The sequence below is a fragment of the Nelumbo lutea genome, chromosome 1 (genome assembly GCF_056320005.1).
Source record: "Nelumbo lutea isolate HS-2025 chromosome 1, American lotus-T2T, whole genome shotgun sequence".
Taxonomy (NCBI): Eukaryota; Viridiplantae; Streptophyta; class Magnoliopsida; order Proteales; family Nelumbonaceae; genus Nelumbo; species Nelumbo lutea.
Genome location: NC_142684.1, coordinates 68626712 through 68643062, shown reverse-complemented (window position 1 = coordinate 68643062; position 16351 = coordinate 68626712). Strand labels below are relative to the sequence as shown.

Here is a 16351-nt window from a genome sequence, read left to right as displayed (position 1 = left end):
CCCATTACGGCCCATTTGGCCGTAGTGTGTAATAGTGTAGTTGTTGGTTGTTGGCTTGTTGCCGCCAGCAGACAGACTTATGGATAACGTTGATCTTGTCCTGTTGGCCTCACCTCATGTTAGAGATATTACACAGAGAGAGAGAGAGAGAGAGGTTCCCCGTTCCCGCGATAATTTTAGATATTTTATTTTTCTGCTTTAAGTAGTAACAACGGCTAATAGCCTAATAGTATACTACTATCATTAGCTTCCTTGTTTAGCTAAAATGAAAGCTTAAACTTGAAACATAGGAGAGCACAGGTTGAAGAAGATAAAGGCGGGGAGCTAAATGAAAGCTTAAACTTGAAACATAGGAGAGCACAGGTTGAAGAAGATAAAGGCGGGGATTTCCGTGAACGGATATTCGGATTAGGGTTTCTGGATATTCTTTTATCTTCAATGGCTATTGTCTCTCTCCATGTTTTCAACTCATATTTTTTCTCGTCATCCACTCATTCTTCCTCTGCTCGGAATCTCTCTCGGTCTCACTTCGGTAGTGAAGTTCTCGTTAACAGCATAATCAAAGGAAGACGAAATTGTACCAGTGTTTTTGTAGCTCTCTCTACACATTCAAACCCTAGGATACTGAAATCTAATAGAAGATCTCGATACGGACAAAGCCTCTCTCCCTACGATAGTGATGACGATGATGATGATGGGGACGATGAAGACTCCGAGGAGTACTCTGATGTGAGTTTATATTCTTAAAATCTTTCCCTATAGTTCTTTCGTCTTTTGAGCTCTAGATTCTCAAGTCCGCCTTTACATTTCTGTCTAACGTTCTACATATTTTTGCCTCCACTTAAGCCAATTTAGTTTAGATTCAGCGTTTGGAGGCGTAACGAAAACAAGGTAATGATAAATTTTGGGATTAAGCTTCCTGACTTTATCAACTTTTGACTGAATTTTCTTGTAGACTTGTACTGTACGTATAAGAAAGGTCAAGTTTAATCCGGATTTTCCTGGATTTTGAACGGATGAGTCGATAAGCATGTTTGAGGAAGTTCTCTACATGCTGGCCTGTATAAAACTCAGGATCCATAGGTGAGAATCTGGGATTTAGCGGGAGATAAAATATGGTAGAAGAATGTGCAGTTCCTTTCCTTATAAGTGAGGGAAGGGAACTGCTATTCTTTGTTTTGACAACAATGATTAGTAATCCGATGAGTCAAAACAACATTTACAGGAATAGCAGTTCCATTCCTTCACTTATAATCCAGTCTAGTAGCATGACAAGGACAACCATATCCTGTAAATGTTGAAATAGATTCCCACTTCATATGAGGGGATGTGCTCAAATGGTTATCGCACGATTATCGCACCCCATCCCATTCTGGAGCTCATTATTTCTTAACAATTGTAGATGATTGTAATCAATCTACATGGTTGCATTTGTTGCGATATAAATCGGATGCTTGTTCCTTTCTTGTAATGTTTTATGAAATGGTCAAAATACATTTCAATGCTCAAGCTGAGTATATCCGTTTGGACAGTGGGTCCAAATTTCTCTCTGGACCTGTTCAAGATTACTTGACAGCACATGGAATCTTACATCAAACATCTTGTATAGACACCTCTCAACAAAATGGGGTCGTTGAGTATAGGCACCAACACCTACTTGAGATAGCAAGAGCCTTATGGTTCTAAGAGCACCTACCAATCATGCTTTGGGGAGAATGTATCCTGACAGCAACTTACATTATTAATCACTTGTTAACTCCAATACTTGCTAGGAAATCAATCACCATATGAACTTTTTTTTCCGCAAGCCTCCTTCATATAATGATTTCCATACGTTTGGCTGCCTGTGCTATGCAAGTACATCCCGATGTGGGCGTGATAAATTTAATGCTCGTGCCATTAAATGTGTGTTTGTCGAATATTCTAATGGTAAAAAATGATACAGATTATATGACTTGGTTACTAAGTGGATATTTGTGTCTAGAGATGTGATTTTCTTTGAATGCAAATTTCCTTTTGTTGATGGCGACATGCCTTTGGACCCATCTACACCTCAACTATACCTCTGCCAATCGTTGATGATATAATGGCTAACACAATTTCTAATCAAACACCTAGAACTGAACCAGTTTGTGACAGCTCATACCTGAACACACTAGTGACATGGACATTATCACTTTGCCAACTCCTGAACCTATTCTTGCTAGCCCACCAACCTCACATAACCATCGCCCACTTCGCTCCAAGAGACCTCTTCACCTGACTAATTACATTTGTCCAACACTTTAGTAACAAACAGATTCATGCAACATTCACTACCCAATCTCCAATTTTCTAACTATGATTTCAATCCCCTCTATATTACTTGAGCCTTCCTGTTATGATGAAGCCCGCAAACATGACTGTTGGAAGCAAGCTATGTTGGCCGAACTAGTTGCACTTGAGCACACCTATACCTAGACATTGACTAACTTACCATCGGGAAAGACTCTCATTAGGTGTCGTTGGGTCTACAAAGTCAAGTTTAAATTTGATGGAACTGCTAAGTGTTACAAAGCCCGATTGGTAGAAAAAGGCTACACTCAAACTAAAGGCATTGATTATACAGAGACATATGCCCCAGTTGCTAAGCTCGTAACAATGCGTTGCCTCTTAGCTCTGGCTGCAGCCTGAAATTGGGAACTACATCAGATGGATGTGGACAATGTGTTCCTCTATGAAGAAATTTGCATGGTTCCTCCACCTGGACTTTTGCCTCCTAAGGATTAGCGTATATGTCGCTTGAACAGATCCATTTATGGCTTCAAGCAAGCCTCATGCAATTGGTTTGAAACTCTAGCTCATGCTCTTCACCAGCGGGGTTTCAAGCAATCAGTTGTTGATAATTCCCTTTTTACTTCAATACAATGACTTGGTGATTGTCGGAAATGACTCAGCTCCCATTTCTGCTCTCAAGGACTACCTGTGACAGTGCTTTCCAATTAAGGACCTCGGAGTCCTTCGATATTTTCTTGGACTTGAGATCTCTCGGTCTTCTTTCAGCATTTTTCTCAGTTAACGGAAAGATACCCTTGACATCCTTAAGGATGTAGGCATGCTAGGTTCCAACCCAATATGTTTCCCATTGCGCAACAACACCATTTGGGACCTGAATCTGGCTTGCCAATTGCTCAACCTGATACCAGAACTCACTTATTCAGTTCATATTCTAAATCAGTTTATGAGTGATCCTAGATAACAACATTTAGATGTTACAATGCATGTAATTTGATACTTAAAGGCTACACCTGAGCAATGAGTACTTCTTTCGGCTGATTGTGATCTCCAATTGCGAGCTTATTGTGACTCGTGTTGGGCTGGTTGCCCAACTACTCGGAAATCCGTCATCGACTATCTCACAACTCTAGAACACTCTCCTTTGTCATGGAAGAGTAAGAAGCAAGCAACAGTGGTACGCTCTTCTGTTGAAGCCGAGTATCATGCAATGGTAGTTGCCACCAGTGAACTGTTGTGGCTGAAACAACTCTTCTCTAATCTTGGTCTCACTCATCCACAACCCATGAAGTTATACTATGACAATAAGGCAACACTCTACATAGCTATTAATCCAGTGCTTCATGAGCGTACCAAACATATAAAAATAGATTCCCACTTCATACGAGAGCACTTTCAGTCTAAAGCTATAACTACTGTTCATCTTCTTACATCAACTCAACCTACAGATATTTTTACCAAAGTTGTTGGATGAGATAGGTTTGCTTCTTTATTACCCAAGTTGGGCATTTTTAATCCTCATGTTCCAACTTTAAGGGGGGTATTAGGAGAATACCGGTTGAAGCAAGTTGCGATGAGTTTTACACTTGCGATGAAGTTTGTTATGAGTCTGTTTTGGTAAATGCCACGTCATCTTCCTTGGCTCCTTGTAATAAATGTCTATATATTTGATAAGTTTAATGAAGGAGATACAATTTTTCTTCACCATTTTGTCATGTTACCAATTTTACAAAGATAGAATGAATTATGAAGATTTTTTAAATTTTCAGACAATAAATGAAAAAGAAAAAGAGTTTGTTATTTCTTTCCACGATTACAAAGGTATTTATAGATATACAATCGACTTAAGACAGCTTGCATGTGCAAGTTGAGAGATGTACGTGTAACTGAATTTACAGCTCTGTAACAAACTAAATTACACATGGACAATAATTCTGAGAATTTTGTTGGCAAAACTGGCATGGCGTTGCATCATCCATGAACAGTATTGTCAAAGCGAAATCAAACTGTGAAGTAGTAAGATAGATTTGAGTTTATTAGTAATTTTTATTGTTTGGAAATTTTGTGTTACTAAGTTATTGAACATGTATAGCTCCAACATGGAATATGCTTGGACTTTGTATGTTACAGATATATTTTAGCCCATTCAGTAAGGGTGTTGGTTTTCAGTCGTTCTAGATCTAAATGTGTTTCATAAAGCATATTAGGTTTATGTCTTGAGTCTTGCCTTGAGGTTCATGCTTGTGAGTATTAGGCATATTCCTAACAACTTGGGATGCCTTAATGTATATGTATGTATGTGCATGTGTACATGCTTCAATGTATTTAAAACTGTTTAAGCTATTATTTTACATTTAAATATTAGCTTTTAAAGTTTTCCTGTAGTTTTTAAATGGTTTCTAAGATATATCCTTATAGTAGTCCATGTTTAGGTAACTATATGTTCATTTGTATATGATCCTTCTCTATAATCATGAACTGCTCTTGTGCATATTTCAATGCTTTTCCTTATTTAGTAACATGTTTCTCTTAAAAAGTGGTAACTCATGAAGATTAAGCAATGTTCCTCCATGCTTACATCTCATGCATCTATATGTCCTGGTGCCTCACCTCACGTCTCCAAGTCTTTAAACATTGTTTCCTCCTTCCCATCCTACATGACTTCCTTTATGCAAGGTGTATGAGCATCATGGGTAGGTCCCATGCAATTGCTTGATGTTCTTAATTGTTTGCATTGTTGATCATCTATTTGGTTTGTTTCCTGGATCTATGGATTATGTTAGTTGTCTCCTCATGTGTATTATTAGCTTCTTTTGAAATGGCATGACATCCACTATTAAATTCATTAATAAAATAATCCATTTTGGAGGATTTGATGTCACCCTTGAAAGAACTAGTTGAGTAATTCAATGCTAACAAGAATCTCATTATGTGGTGAAGTTTAAAGTTTTAAAACCCACCTCTTCGTCATGATGTGGCTAGACTAAACTTTTCACAACTAGGTAATCCTCTAGAGTAGCCATGTGCCCAAGACTAGGGCTGCAATCGAACCGAGCTCTAATCAAATAGTTTGGGCTTGAGTTCGATTAGGGTCGATTTGAGTTTGATTCTAATCAAGTTTGAATCTCGAGGTAAGCTTGATTAGTTGTTCAAACTCAAGCTTGTCCAATAAAAAGTTCAGCTTGAAAACTTGCAAGCCTAGCTCAATTAACATAAAGGTTTATCCATGTTGAACTGGTTTACATTGTATATTCTTTGGCCTAAATGGTTTCTGAAAGTGAGGTAACTGCTTAATCATGTTGTTTCTGCTCAGGATGGATTTTCTGAAATGGAAGAATTCAAGGCTGATCCATGGAGCTTTCAGTCAGTGAAAAAACCCAGTTCAAAACAAGGTATGCTACACCACCCATTATTCTGTTAAAAATTGCGAATAAATAGAATCAAATCCTTCTATGTTGTGTCAACGAGGAAAGCTTAATTAGGAAAAGAAATACAAAAAGAATTCCTCAGCCTGAATGGGAACTTAATGAAAGAAGATTAGGACTAAAACATCAATTTTTCTAAAAATGTCTTTAGTCTGTATTGGCCCCATTCTTAGAAAGCAACTCTTCCAAGCAACTCTTCCAAGCAAGTCATCAATTTTTCTAAAAATGCCGAAGAAGGCTTGTAATTGACACTATTGCCACCTCCACTACCAAAGCACCCCCAGATTGACCTTTGAACACCCATCAAGATCTAGTTTGATAAAATTAAATTTTCTTTTGATCTTTCAGGCAGTTGCCTACCTTCAAAGGGGTCGGAGGAAATATCATCAAAAACTGGGCAGAATCTGAATGTGACAGGCAGCCAATTGGATGTGAAAAATGGCAAGAATACTGAAGAAAAGAGAAAACAAAGAGATTCTTATTACAGATTGCAGGAAATGGGTTCTGAAGATACAACTGGTCGAGAAAAGGTATTGTCTGTTGATTATTATCTGGGATATTAGAGACAGCATTGAAGTGTTTCACATTATTTTTGTTGATTGCAGCTAAAGACTGGGAAATCCACAGAGAGTATGCTTCACCAATTGTCAGAAGAATTAGATTTGGATGAAAAATGTTTTCCACTTGTTGATTACCTGAGCACATTCGGACTTAAGGAATCACATTTCATCCAAATCTATGAGAGACACATGCCTTCCCTTCAGATAAATGTGGCTTCTGCGCAAGAAAGGTTGGAGTTTCTGTTGAGTGTCGGTGTCAAACATAGAGACATCAAACGGATACTTCTGAGGCAGCCACAGATTCTAGGGTATAGAGTAGAAAACAATCTGAAGTCCCATGTTGCATTTTTGGAGGGTTTGGGTGTTCCTGACTCCAGAATAGGACAAATAATTACTGCTGCTCCCTCCCTGTTTTCGTACAGTGTTGAGCACTCCCTAAAACCCACAGTCAGGTATTTGGTTGAAGAGGTTGGTATCAAAAGAAAGGATTTGAGTAAAGTTGTGCAGCTGAGCCCTCAAATTCTGGTTCAGCGAATTGACAACTCATGGAATTCCCGCTTTGGCTTTCTTTCAAAGGAACTGGGAGCACCCAAGGATTGCATAGTTAAGATGGTCACAAAACATCCCCAGCTTCTTCATTACAGCATTGAAGATGGAATACTTCCAAGGATCAATTTCCTTAGGAGTATAGGGATGCGCGATTCTGACATCTTAAAAGTAATAACAAGTCTTACACAGGTAATTGTTTTCATCTTCTCATAGTGATTGATATCCCTCTAAAAAATAAAATGTTTGAAATCCAGCATTCAAATTTTTGGCTTTACAGAGTGGGCAAGCCTGTACATAGACATCATATCTGTTCCAATGTCCTGTCCAGCCATGTCTTTGCTCTATTTATGTATCATATGTTGTAACACCTCTACCCCCCTACGTGCACACTTGTACAATCAGGACAAAGGGTACATCCTTAGGAGAAAAACAACATTAAAAAAAAAACCTTGGTCTATAACTACAAGAATCAATACAGCAGGGTGTTTATTTCCTTTAAACCATGCATTTTCAGTAATGATTAATAAAAAGGCTCCCTCCTGGCCTCCTGCCCTCCCAACCCCCCCACCCCACCCCACCCCACAAAAAGAAAAAGAATCCCTACTAGTGTTTTTAAATATTATAGTGACCACTTTGGAGGCTCCTAATCATATATTTTAAGATTTTCAAAATATGATAACTCTCAAAGAAACCATTCAACCTAAAAGCTTAAGCTGTTAGGTGAGGTCCTTGAATACGTTCATATTGTCTAACACGCCCCCTCACATGAAAACCCATTGAGCTTGAAGTGTGAACAAGCACAGGCCCACCCATACCTTGTGCTGAAACTTAATTAATTATAATGGGGGTACTGAGGGTCGAACACTAGACCACTTTGTCAAAGTGGCTCTGATACCATCTCAAAGAAGCCATTCAACCTAAAAGCTTAAGCTGTTAGTTTCTTGCAACCAAAGATCTTGCAAGTGATTGGTTCTTTTGCTCTTGCAAAAATCCTATGGCAATATTGATGTAGCATAGGAGGAGAAAAGCCTTATATGATAAAGAAGAATAGATATTGTTGAAATCTGTTAGTTAGTTAGTTAGTCTCCTTAATTTAATTCTTTGTTATATTTCTGTTCTTTAGTGCCACGGGGCATTCTTGTAATTTTACTTTCTTTTATTATTAGTTGGGATGCCCTAATATAAATGCTAATGACTGGCGCCGCCAGTCCCAACTTTTGATCCCAGAATTCTCTTCGTCTCTCTTCCTTTCTTCTCCCTTTCTATTCCTGTTTCTCTATATGTCTAACCCAGAAAACATGGTATCAGAGCAGGTTTTCTGGGGTTAGAAGCAGTGCGACAAAGTCCTCTCAGTTTCTTCTTCCTCAATCTCTCAATTCCTCCTCCACTGTGGATCGAATCTGATTAGGCAGTAGGCCGAACTGATCTGAAGGGCTTTCCTTGAGGTTCTCTTCTCTTCTTTCCTGGTTGTGTGCCAGGAAATCCCTAAAAGAAGGGAACTCTGATGATGTGAAGGCAAGACTTCTTAATCCTGTGGATCCTGTGGTCCTTTCTTGTACCCAGGTAAGTGGGTTTTAGAGGTCTGGATGACCTGCAACCACTGTGGTGTTTTTTTTTAGAACTGTGGATCGGGTGATCCTGTTTCTGGGGTAGAATTGTAAAACAGGCCTTTTGGGGTCAGCACCTATTTCTGGGGTTGACAGTTGTACTCAATACATCCTAATTTGCTTAATGAAGTTATTGTTTCCAATCAAAAAAATATCTCTATTGCAGTACCCTGCCCACTGACCAGGTCACTCATGACCTACAAAGGTTCCACATGCACACAGTTCTGGATCTTCAGACCCACAAAGAGGGTTTAAACTCCCCTTATACCATTTGGTCAAGACAGACCTTAACCTGTTCTTGATAACAATAGCAAGAACCAAGAAAAAAAGGCTCATCTTCTCTCTTGATTTAGTCTGAGAGGTTTCTGGCATAGTTGTCAAGCCGATGCCTAGGCGATGAGGCACCCTTTGAGTCTCACCTCGCCTAATCGCCAAGCAGTTTTGTACTATGTATTATAAAATACTTTTTTATTCTTTATTTTTTGACATTATAATTATAAAATAGGCAATATTAAACTAAAATATTCATTTTGTGTGTTTATATACTAATTTCTTTTTATTATTTTCTTATTTGTTAGGGTTTAATCAATACAAACATTGCTAAATGCTGTTTTGAACCCTCAAAGACTTTAAAACCTGAACCAATAAGGAAGAACTTAAAATTTTGTCTAATCAACACATTTTCTACTACTACTTTTCTTCTTCCTATAACAAAAATAAGGGTTCAGCCCTTATATTTCTTGAATGTTCTTTTCCTTCTTTTTCTTCTTCTCATTAATATGTTGATTTTCTATACTTTAACATGAACTCTATACTTATGAAAATTATGAATAATTATTAAGGAAATATGGTTATGGTACCTAGGGAACTACCCTAGGATCTATGTTTTCTACATAAAAAAATCCATCGCCTAGGTGACTAGGCTCCTCCCTGTTGCCTTGGCGCCTTGAAAACTATGGTTTCTGGAGGTTCCAATCCAAGAAAATAATAAGAAATGAGGAAAAATTAATCACTGGCCTCTTAGGAAGCTTCAATCAATCATCTGCTGACTTTTGGAATCTATTTTGTTGAGTTTCAATCAAGAAATTGAAGAAGTGACAGCCGAAGTGTTCTCAGGGTTAGGTCAAACTAGCATCCTCCATTCTCAATCCAAAGGAACAGATAGAAGAGCTTTCGATCCAGAGAGGAGAGAGGAGGGAGAAGAAGAGGAGAAAGATGTTAGAGAGCCAAAAAGATAGGCTGGCAGCGCCAGACTTTATATTTATAGTGTAGGCCGACTATGCTAAATAAAAAAGAAGAAAAAGACTAAAGTGCCCCTTGTGGCTCTACAAATATAAGAGAGAAACATAGTGAGAAAATATTGAACCTTGAAAAGAGAGGGAAGAGAGGGGGGTGGAGGAAGACACTCTTTCCTGTAGGTAACTTCAAAACAAACTTTTATTCCACTATTTATGCTTTATTCCTGATAGACTTGCTATAGGGGTATGATCTCCCTTTACAGGCTCTAATTTTGAGTAGAAGATTGATCAAACAACACCACCTAATAGCTTCAAAGCTAAGAAAAACCATAGACATCCTATATAGGAGTATAGGACACTCAAACATGTACTTAAAACAACTCTAACAATCCCATTAAAACTATATAAACCAACAGCAACTCCAAAATAGACCTCAAATGTAGAAATACTCAGTTGCAGTTATAGATCAAAAATCTACTTCCCATTTATTAATCCCCTGCCTTTCTGTCTCTAGAATTTGTGAGTTTTTACTTTCAGTTTTCTCCATGTAGATGCAGGTATACTCCCCATAGGGATATGGTTAGCATATTTTCTAACACTTTCGAAGAAGAGAGGGAACATTATATAGAGATGCACAAGGGCAGTAGTCATATGGCTGGTTTTGGAGGAGAAATGATAGAATACTTGAGGAAGCAATCTGCAAGGAAGTGGTAATTGAGAATATCTCAGTAAAGGTTATCGCTTTTTTTTATTGTAAACAGTAGCTTTCATTAAGGATATCAAATAAACATCTTACACTGCCAACCACTCAGACAGAGTGTTGACCCCAAACAACTTCAAGAATTACAGTACAGCCCAAAAAATGTTTTCCCTGAATGTCCCCTGCTTTGCCAACAGAGTTGGCTGACCTCCTTACCCATTTGTAAATTACTCCAGCTTCCCTTGCCAAGCAGATTATTTCCCTTATTTGCTGTCTAAAATTCCATATACCCAACCTCTTTGTTTGCAGCCACCCTATTAACAGTTTAGAGTCCCCATTGCTTGGCAAAGCAGGGGACCATAGTCTCCCACCCCTATTAACAGTTCATCCAATGAGCACTTTCATCTACTTCTAGTAGATGAAGGTAGATGAAGGTGCTCATTGTATAAAAACCTTAAGCCTCTTTAGCTGTTTCTCTACATGTGACATCCTTAGGAGATGGCAATATGTTGCATCATCTTCATCTACTAGAAGTAGTCATCACTTGGTCTCCCCCAACATTGGACCTTATAAGATTAAATTTTGATGTATGTAGTTTGGGTAACTTAGGCGGTTCAACATCGGTAGGGGTGGTTATGAATGACCATGATAATATAACGGCTATCATCTTGGGACATATTGGCCGAGGAAATTCAGTTAGATCTGAACTGTTAGCAGTTTTCAAGGGTTGAATTGGGGAATTCCCTAAATTGCAGAGGTATTGCAGTGGAAGGGAACTTATGGTAGTACTTGATTGGCTTAAAAATTCAATCTAGGAACATGGCAGTGTAGACACATGTTAAGAGGCCAGACATTTTGGTTAGGAAGCTAGGGACCATGGATATCTTTCACACGGACTTGCAGATCAGCAAAGAGCATAATAGATGCATTGACCAGGCAGGGGTGAGCAGAAATAGTTGTATTGTGGAGTTATTAATCTTCTTTTTGATCAGTAACTCAGAAAGAATTTTATTAAAATTATAAGAAAACAGAACAATGAGAAGTTGTGAAGAACAAGTAGACTCAAAGAGTCTAACGCCCCCCCCCCCCCAATATTACAACTGAGCCCAAAACATAGACTGTGTCTGAACCCTTTGCTTAGCTAGACCATTTGCCAAACTGTTGGCAGATCTTCTAACCGATTAACTTAAATGAACATGTCCGTAGAAAGCCATTTGAACCATTTGAGATCATTCCTTAGATGCAAAGACACACTCTTCCCCCCTTCTTTAGCGAGTCCACCACTATTTTGGAATCACCTTTGATAATTAGCCTTTCAAAGCCCAATTCTTTGGATTTTTCAACCCCAAAAACTGCTGCCAAGAATTCTGCTGTGGCAACATCACCTTGCTCAATTGGGGCTGAGAAAAATGCATGTATGTTTCCTTCCTAATCCCTGATTACCCCTCCGATTCGGGAGGGGCCCGGGTTGCCCACACAACTCCCATCAAAGTTCGGCTTCAGCCAGACACTAGATGGAGGTGATCAGTCCACTGTTACCAGCTGTCTTCTAGAAGATGAGTCAGCTATAGCCCCCCAAGATCTAAAAAAAAAATCACCAACCTTAAAATCTGAGAAGAGATTAAAGGTCTTGACCCAGATTGTGGAGTTATTAATATTGAGAACATGAGTACATTGTAAATTATTGGAATTTTGTGTTAGGATGCAACTGGCCTAAACCTTCTGGAGAACTAGGCACATATTTCACTTTGCACTTAATCCTTTTTCTTCACATAGAAAAATACATGGTCACTATCAAAATGGTGGGAAGTTTCCTGGTTCATATTAGATTCATGAAATCTTGGTCTCATTTGGTGGGTAACTGAAAATTTTACTTAACTGCACCAAAATCAAGTCAAGTGGATAAGTTTTTGACTTCTTAAACTTGGGTAGCAAGAAAAGTGTTGAACTTTATATATTCAACTTTCCAAGTGGTTTGAGCAGGATGGGAAAAATGGATAGGTGCATCTGAAGTTTTATGTGATATGCAAATAGCACTTAAATTAAAAGGAATGTTCTATAAAGTAGTTGCAAGTCCAGGTATGCTCTATGGAATGGTGTGTTGGGCAGTAAAGAACAAGGTGTCCAAAAAAATGAGTGTGGCAGAAATGTGTATGCTGAGATGGATGAGTGAAAAAACTAGAAAGGATTAGATCAGAAATGAAATCATTCAAAGGAACCTAGGAAATAGGTGCTAAAGTGAAAGAAAGTAGATTAAGATGGTTTGGTCACATGCATAGAAAACCATCAACAGCACCCATATGAAGTGATTAGTTGCAAGTTGAAGGGGTTAGAAGGGCTAGGGGTAGACCAAAAAGGACATCGAAGTGGTAAGAAATGATTTACGTGCCAATAATTTAACAATGGATATAGCATTAAACAGAATGGAATGGTGAAAGAAGATTCATGTAGCCAACCCATATAGTTGAGAGAAGACTTGATGATCAGAACTCTCTAAATTTGATTCATTAAAACAATTAACCCTATTCCTATGACATCAAAAAACTAGAAAATAACTTCCAGAGAAACTCATTGACTGAATATGTGATCACCCAAATTTACAAAATTGCAATCAGCACAGGAATCTATAGAAACTCAATTTCTTCTTCCATGGTTTCTTTTACTTTTTCCATGTTTTCATCAAATATCATTAGTATAATTGAATCCGATGATAGTCAAGGAATGAACAGAAGAAGATTCTTAATTCTATAATGATTTTTTGAGTTTCTTCCTGTACATTTTCCCTGTAAATGTAATGAAATCTAAGAGTAAATATCTCAACTATTTTCACAGGTATTATCTTTATCACTAGAGGAGAATCTGAAGCCCAAGTATTTGTACTTGGTGAATGAACTTCAGAATGAGGTGCAGTCCTTGACTAAATATCCTATGTACTTAAGCTTGTCTTTAGATCAGAGAATTCGGCCTCGGCATAGATTCTTGGTTTCCCTGAAAAAGGCGCCAAAGGGACCATTTCCTCTAAGTTCATTGGTTCCAACAGATGAATGCTTTTGTCAACAGTGGGCTGGAACTAGTTTAGACAGGTATTTGGCATTCAGGCAGAGTTTGCTACTCAAGGAGTTTGCAAAGAAGTATGAAAGAAAAAGGTAGCCATTATAGTTCCTTCTAATCAAGTATTAGGTGTCCTAACTCGAGGGTTTGAATAGTGGAGGATCTCAATCAATTTACTCAACATATGTGGTTATTCTTCAAAGCCTGTCGACTGCATCACAAAACATAGGTTTGAATCTTTATTATGTATTATATATTATGTAGTTCCTGGCTTGTTAACATGTTTCTTACATATTGTCAGCACTATAATTTGTGCAGATTTCCGGTCTGTATCTCAATCAATTTGTGCATGTAGAAGTGGGTTATCTTTCAGTAGCTAATTGGTGGTGGTTGGAGATTCCAGGTGTCAGATTGCCAGTTTAAGAGTACGAGGTTGGCTCCTAAATTATTGATCATTCAAGTAGAGATGAACACAAATGAATTTAATAGGGAGAAAATCAACAGATCTAAAAAGAGAGCCAATTTGGCTTGCTAGTCGCATACACTCAGGGGATTGGACCCCATTTGGTGGGCACCATGTGCCCCTTCTTTCAAAAGCATACTGAACCAGGTGATTACATAAACTTGTACGTGCACCACACATGCCTCTGCCATTGTAAGCCTGCCTTTATTGTCTGCCAAGTGATTTACCTCATATTTTCCAAGAGCCATTGCACAATGATAGTTCTGGCTATTTGGGTTTGGAAGCGGGTGGGGATAGACTTAGGGGTGCAAGTTGCGTTGCCTGAGTTGAAGGATTTCAATTACTTTGGGTTTGGGTTTGGGCTCCATCCCAAGTTGCACCCCCTTGGGTAGACTGGATGCAGACCTGACTTTGGCATTTTCTCTCTTTTTCTTTTTCTTTTTCTTTTCTTTTTTTTTCCACAAAATGGCCACTCTCAGGTTCAAGCCCATGTTCTCAGTTTGTTAGCCCAAGGTTTTACCTTTGTACCAAATAATGGTCCCTTACCTTTATATTCTTTAAACATGACATTTTATTTGCAAGTAGTGAGATAGTGAAATGCATGTAGATCTATAACTGCTCCTGATGATGTATTTGTGAATTGTGTTCAATTTCTTTATGATTTGTTAGGCTTTGTAATATAACTACCTTCGTGTGTACAGGTTGTGTTCTAATTGCAATCACTTGGGATTTCATCTTTAAAAGGTTTGAAGTAGCAACTTGTGCTTTGCAAATTATCTTGGCTAAGAATACTTATACTACTATTTATCAATTTAATTCATACTATATATTCTGTTACATAAATGTGACTTAGGCCACCTTAGAATCGTAAATGAGAGGAGAGAGTGACTTGTTTTGATTTTTTTCTTACACACAAGTCCAATGGAATTATTTCATATTTGTTTCATTTGATTAGGTGTTGTGTTCTATTAACGGGTTACACATCAGATACGCCATGATCATTAAACTCTCTCTCTCTGGCCCATATTATAATGGCTTTCTTATTGTAATTGAAGAACTGACTTTGAATCAAAGATTACTAAAAAAAGTAAAAAGGCCATTACCCAATGTTGGTCCCAGCTATTTAGGGTCTTAGGAGGGGTACTGTTTATGATCCCTAACCTTAGACAATTTTTCACACAAAGTGGCTGCTTTCAAACTTGAACCAGAGTGTTCTCATGCTTGCCAGCTTGAGGTTTTACCATTACACCAAGTAATGACCCTTTGAATCAAACAAGGTTCAAAGTATCAATATGCTCAAGCATGAAAACACTTCAACTCACCTGTTTTCTTTCAACTTCTTTAATCTGAAAGCTTTTAAAGTTAATTATTAACATGATTATAAACACTTGAAGTTGTTGATTTCACCCAATTCTATATATCGATGACCCTGAAAGTGATATGTATTGTACGATATGCACAGATACGATGGATATTTTGAGGCTTAAAATTGAAGATTTGTTATCAAGAAATGCATTAAATTGTGAAATTATCTTTGAATGGAAAGAAACGGTTGGTTTTGATTATATACAGATTTTGGTGGTGATTAGTCGCCAAATGAAAAAGGAATTTGCATATTATTGATCTCAGGTGAACGGATAGATGGGATCTGCTACCCATTACTTGTTCCCACATCTCTCTATGAATTTATGAATGAAAAGGGAGATATTCCCAATGCGCGGCTGTTATGTCCCGTGGGTGGGATGTGGGAAAAAGTAGTGGGCAGTAGCAGATCCGTATAAAGGGCCGTTCAGCCCTCGTCAGTTCAGTTGTATGTAACTATGTATAAACAAAACAATAGTAAGATACCGAGTTGATATAGACCTGGGAATGAACAAATTGACAATCCATGTGATTATCTGACGGATGGTCTTGGTTGGCCCCACGATTTCTGAGTCACGATTAAAAGGGTCTTACCGTGAGTAAAGGAAAGGTATGCGTGCAAGAGTTTATGACTGGGGGGATATGCGGTAAGAAATTTTTGAGAGTTGTAAGACCAGACATGTCGCATGGAGCAAAGCATTGGGTATGAGACAAAATATCCAAAAAAAAATGTGTTGGAGAAATGGAAATATTGAGATATGTGGGTGAGTTAAGATGCTTAGAAATGGCAAGGTCATAACTGAACCCATTTGAAGGAACCGAGGTGTATCTCTAATAGGTGGTATAATGAGAGAAAACAGAATAAGTTGGTATGATCAAGTTTAAAATATCGATACAACTGATATGCCGGTAGGAGCATATCAGGCAATATCGATAGTATTTTTTTGCTTTTTTTATATTTTTTTTCAAAATCAATTCAGGTGGGGGGGGGGGGGGGGGGGGCAGTTCAAGATTCCTCTACCCTCTGAATCGGTCAGAACCCTGATACACCCCTTGTAGGGGCATATCAGGAAGCCACCGTCATGATACATATCGACCAATATGTATCGATACTTTGAACCT

At 38.2% G+C, this 16351-nt stretch overlaps 1 protein-coding gene across 6 annotated transcripts; it reads left to right on the top strand.

Annotated features, from left to right (window-relative positions):
- Positions 1 to 105: 105 nt before the first annotated feature.
- Positions 106 to 14813, top strand: LOC148875112 (Mitochondrial transcription termination factor family protein). 6 transcript variants are annotated; one of them, XM_088966956.1, is made up of 8 exons: positions 229 to 729; positions 5588 to 5666; positions 6048 to 6229; positions 6305 to 6997; positions 10205 to 10363; positions 13186 to 13633; positions 13723 to 13836; positions 14569 to 14813. In XM_088966956.1, the coding sequence occupies exons 1-5, from the start codon at positions 439 to 441 to the stop codon at positions 10223 to 10225; spliced, it is 1266 nt and encodes a 421-aa protein (XP_088823082.1). In that variant the 5' UTR covers positions 229 to 438; the 3' UTR covers positions 10226 to 10363; positions 13186 to 13633; positions 13723 to 13836; positions 14569 to 14813. The 6 variants fall into 6 exon arrangements, with proteins under 6 accessions (XP_088823081.1, XP_088823080.1, XP_088823078.1 ...); XM_088966958.1 differs by lacking the exon at positions 10205 to 10363 and adding an exon at positions 847 to 891 and having other exon boundaries at positions 665 to 729; XM_088966955.1 differs by lacking the exon at positions 10205 to 10363 and having other exon boundaries at positions 106 to 729; positions 13723 to 14014.
- Positions 14814 to 16351: the final 1538 nt, after the last annotated feature.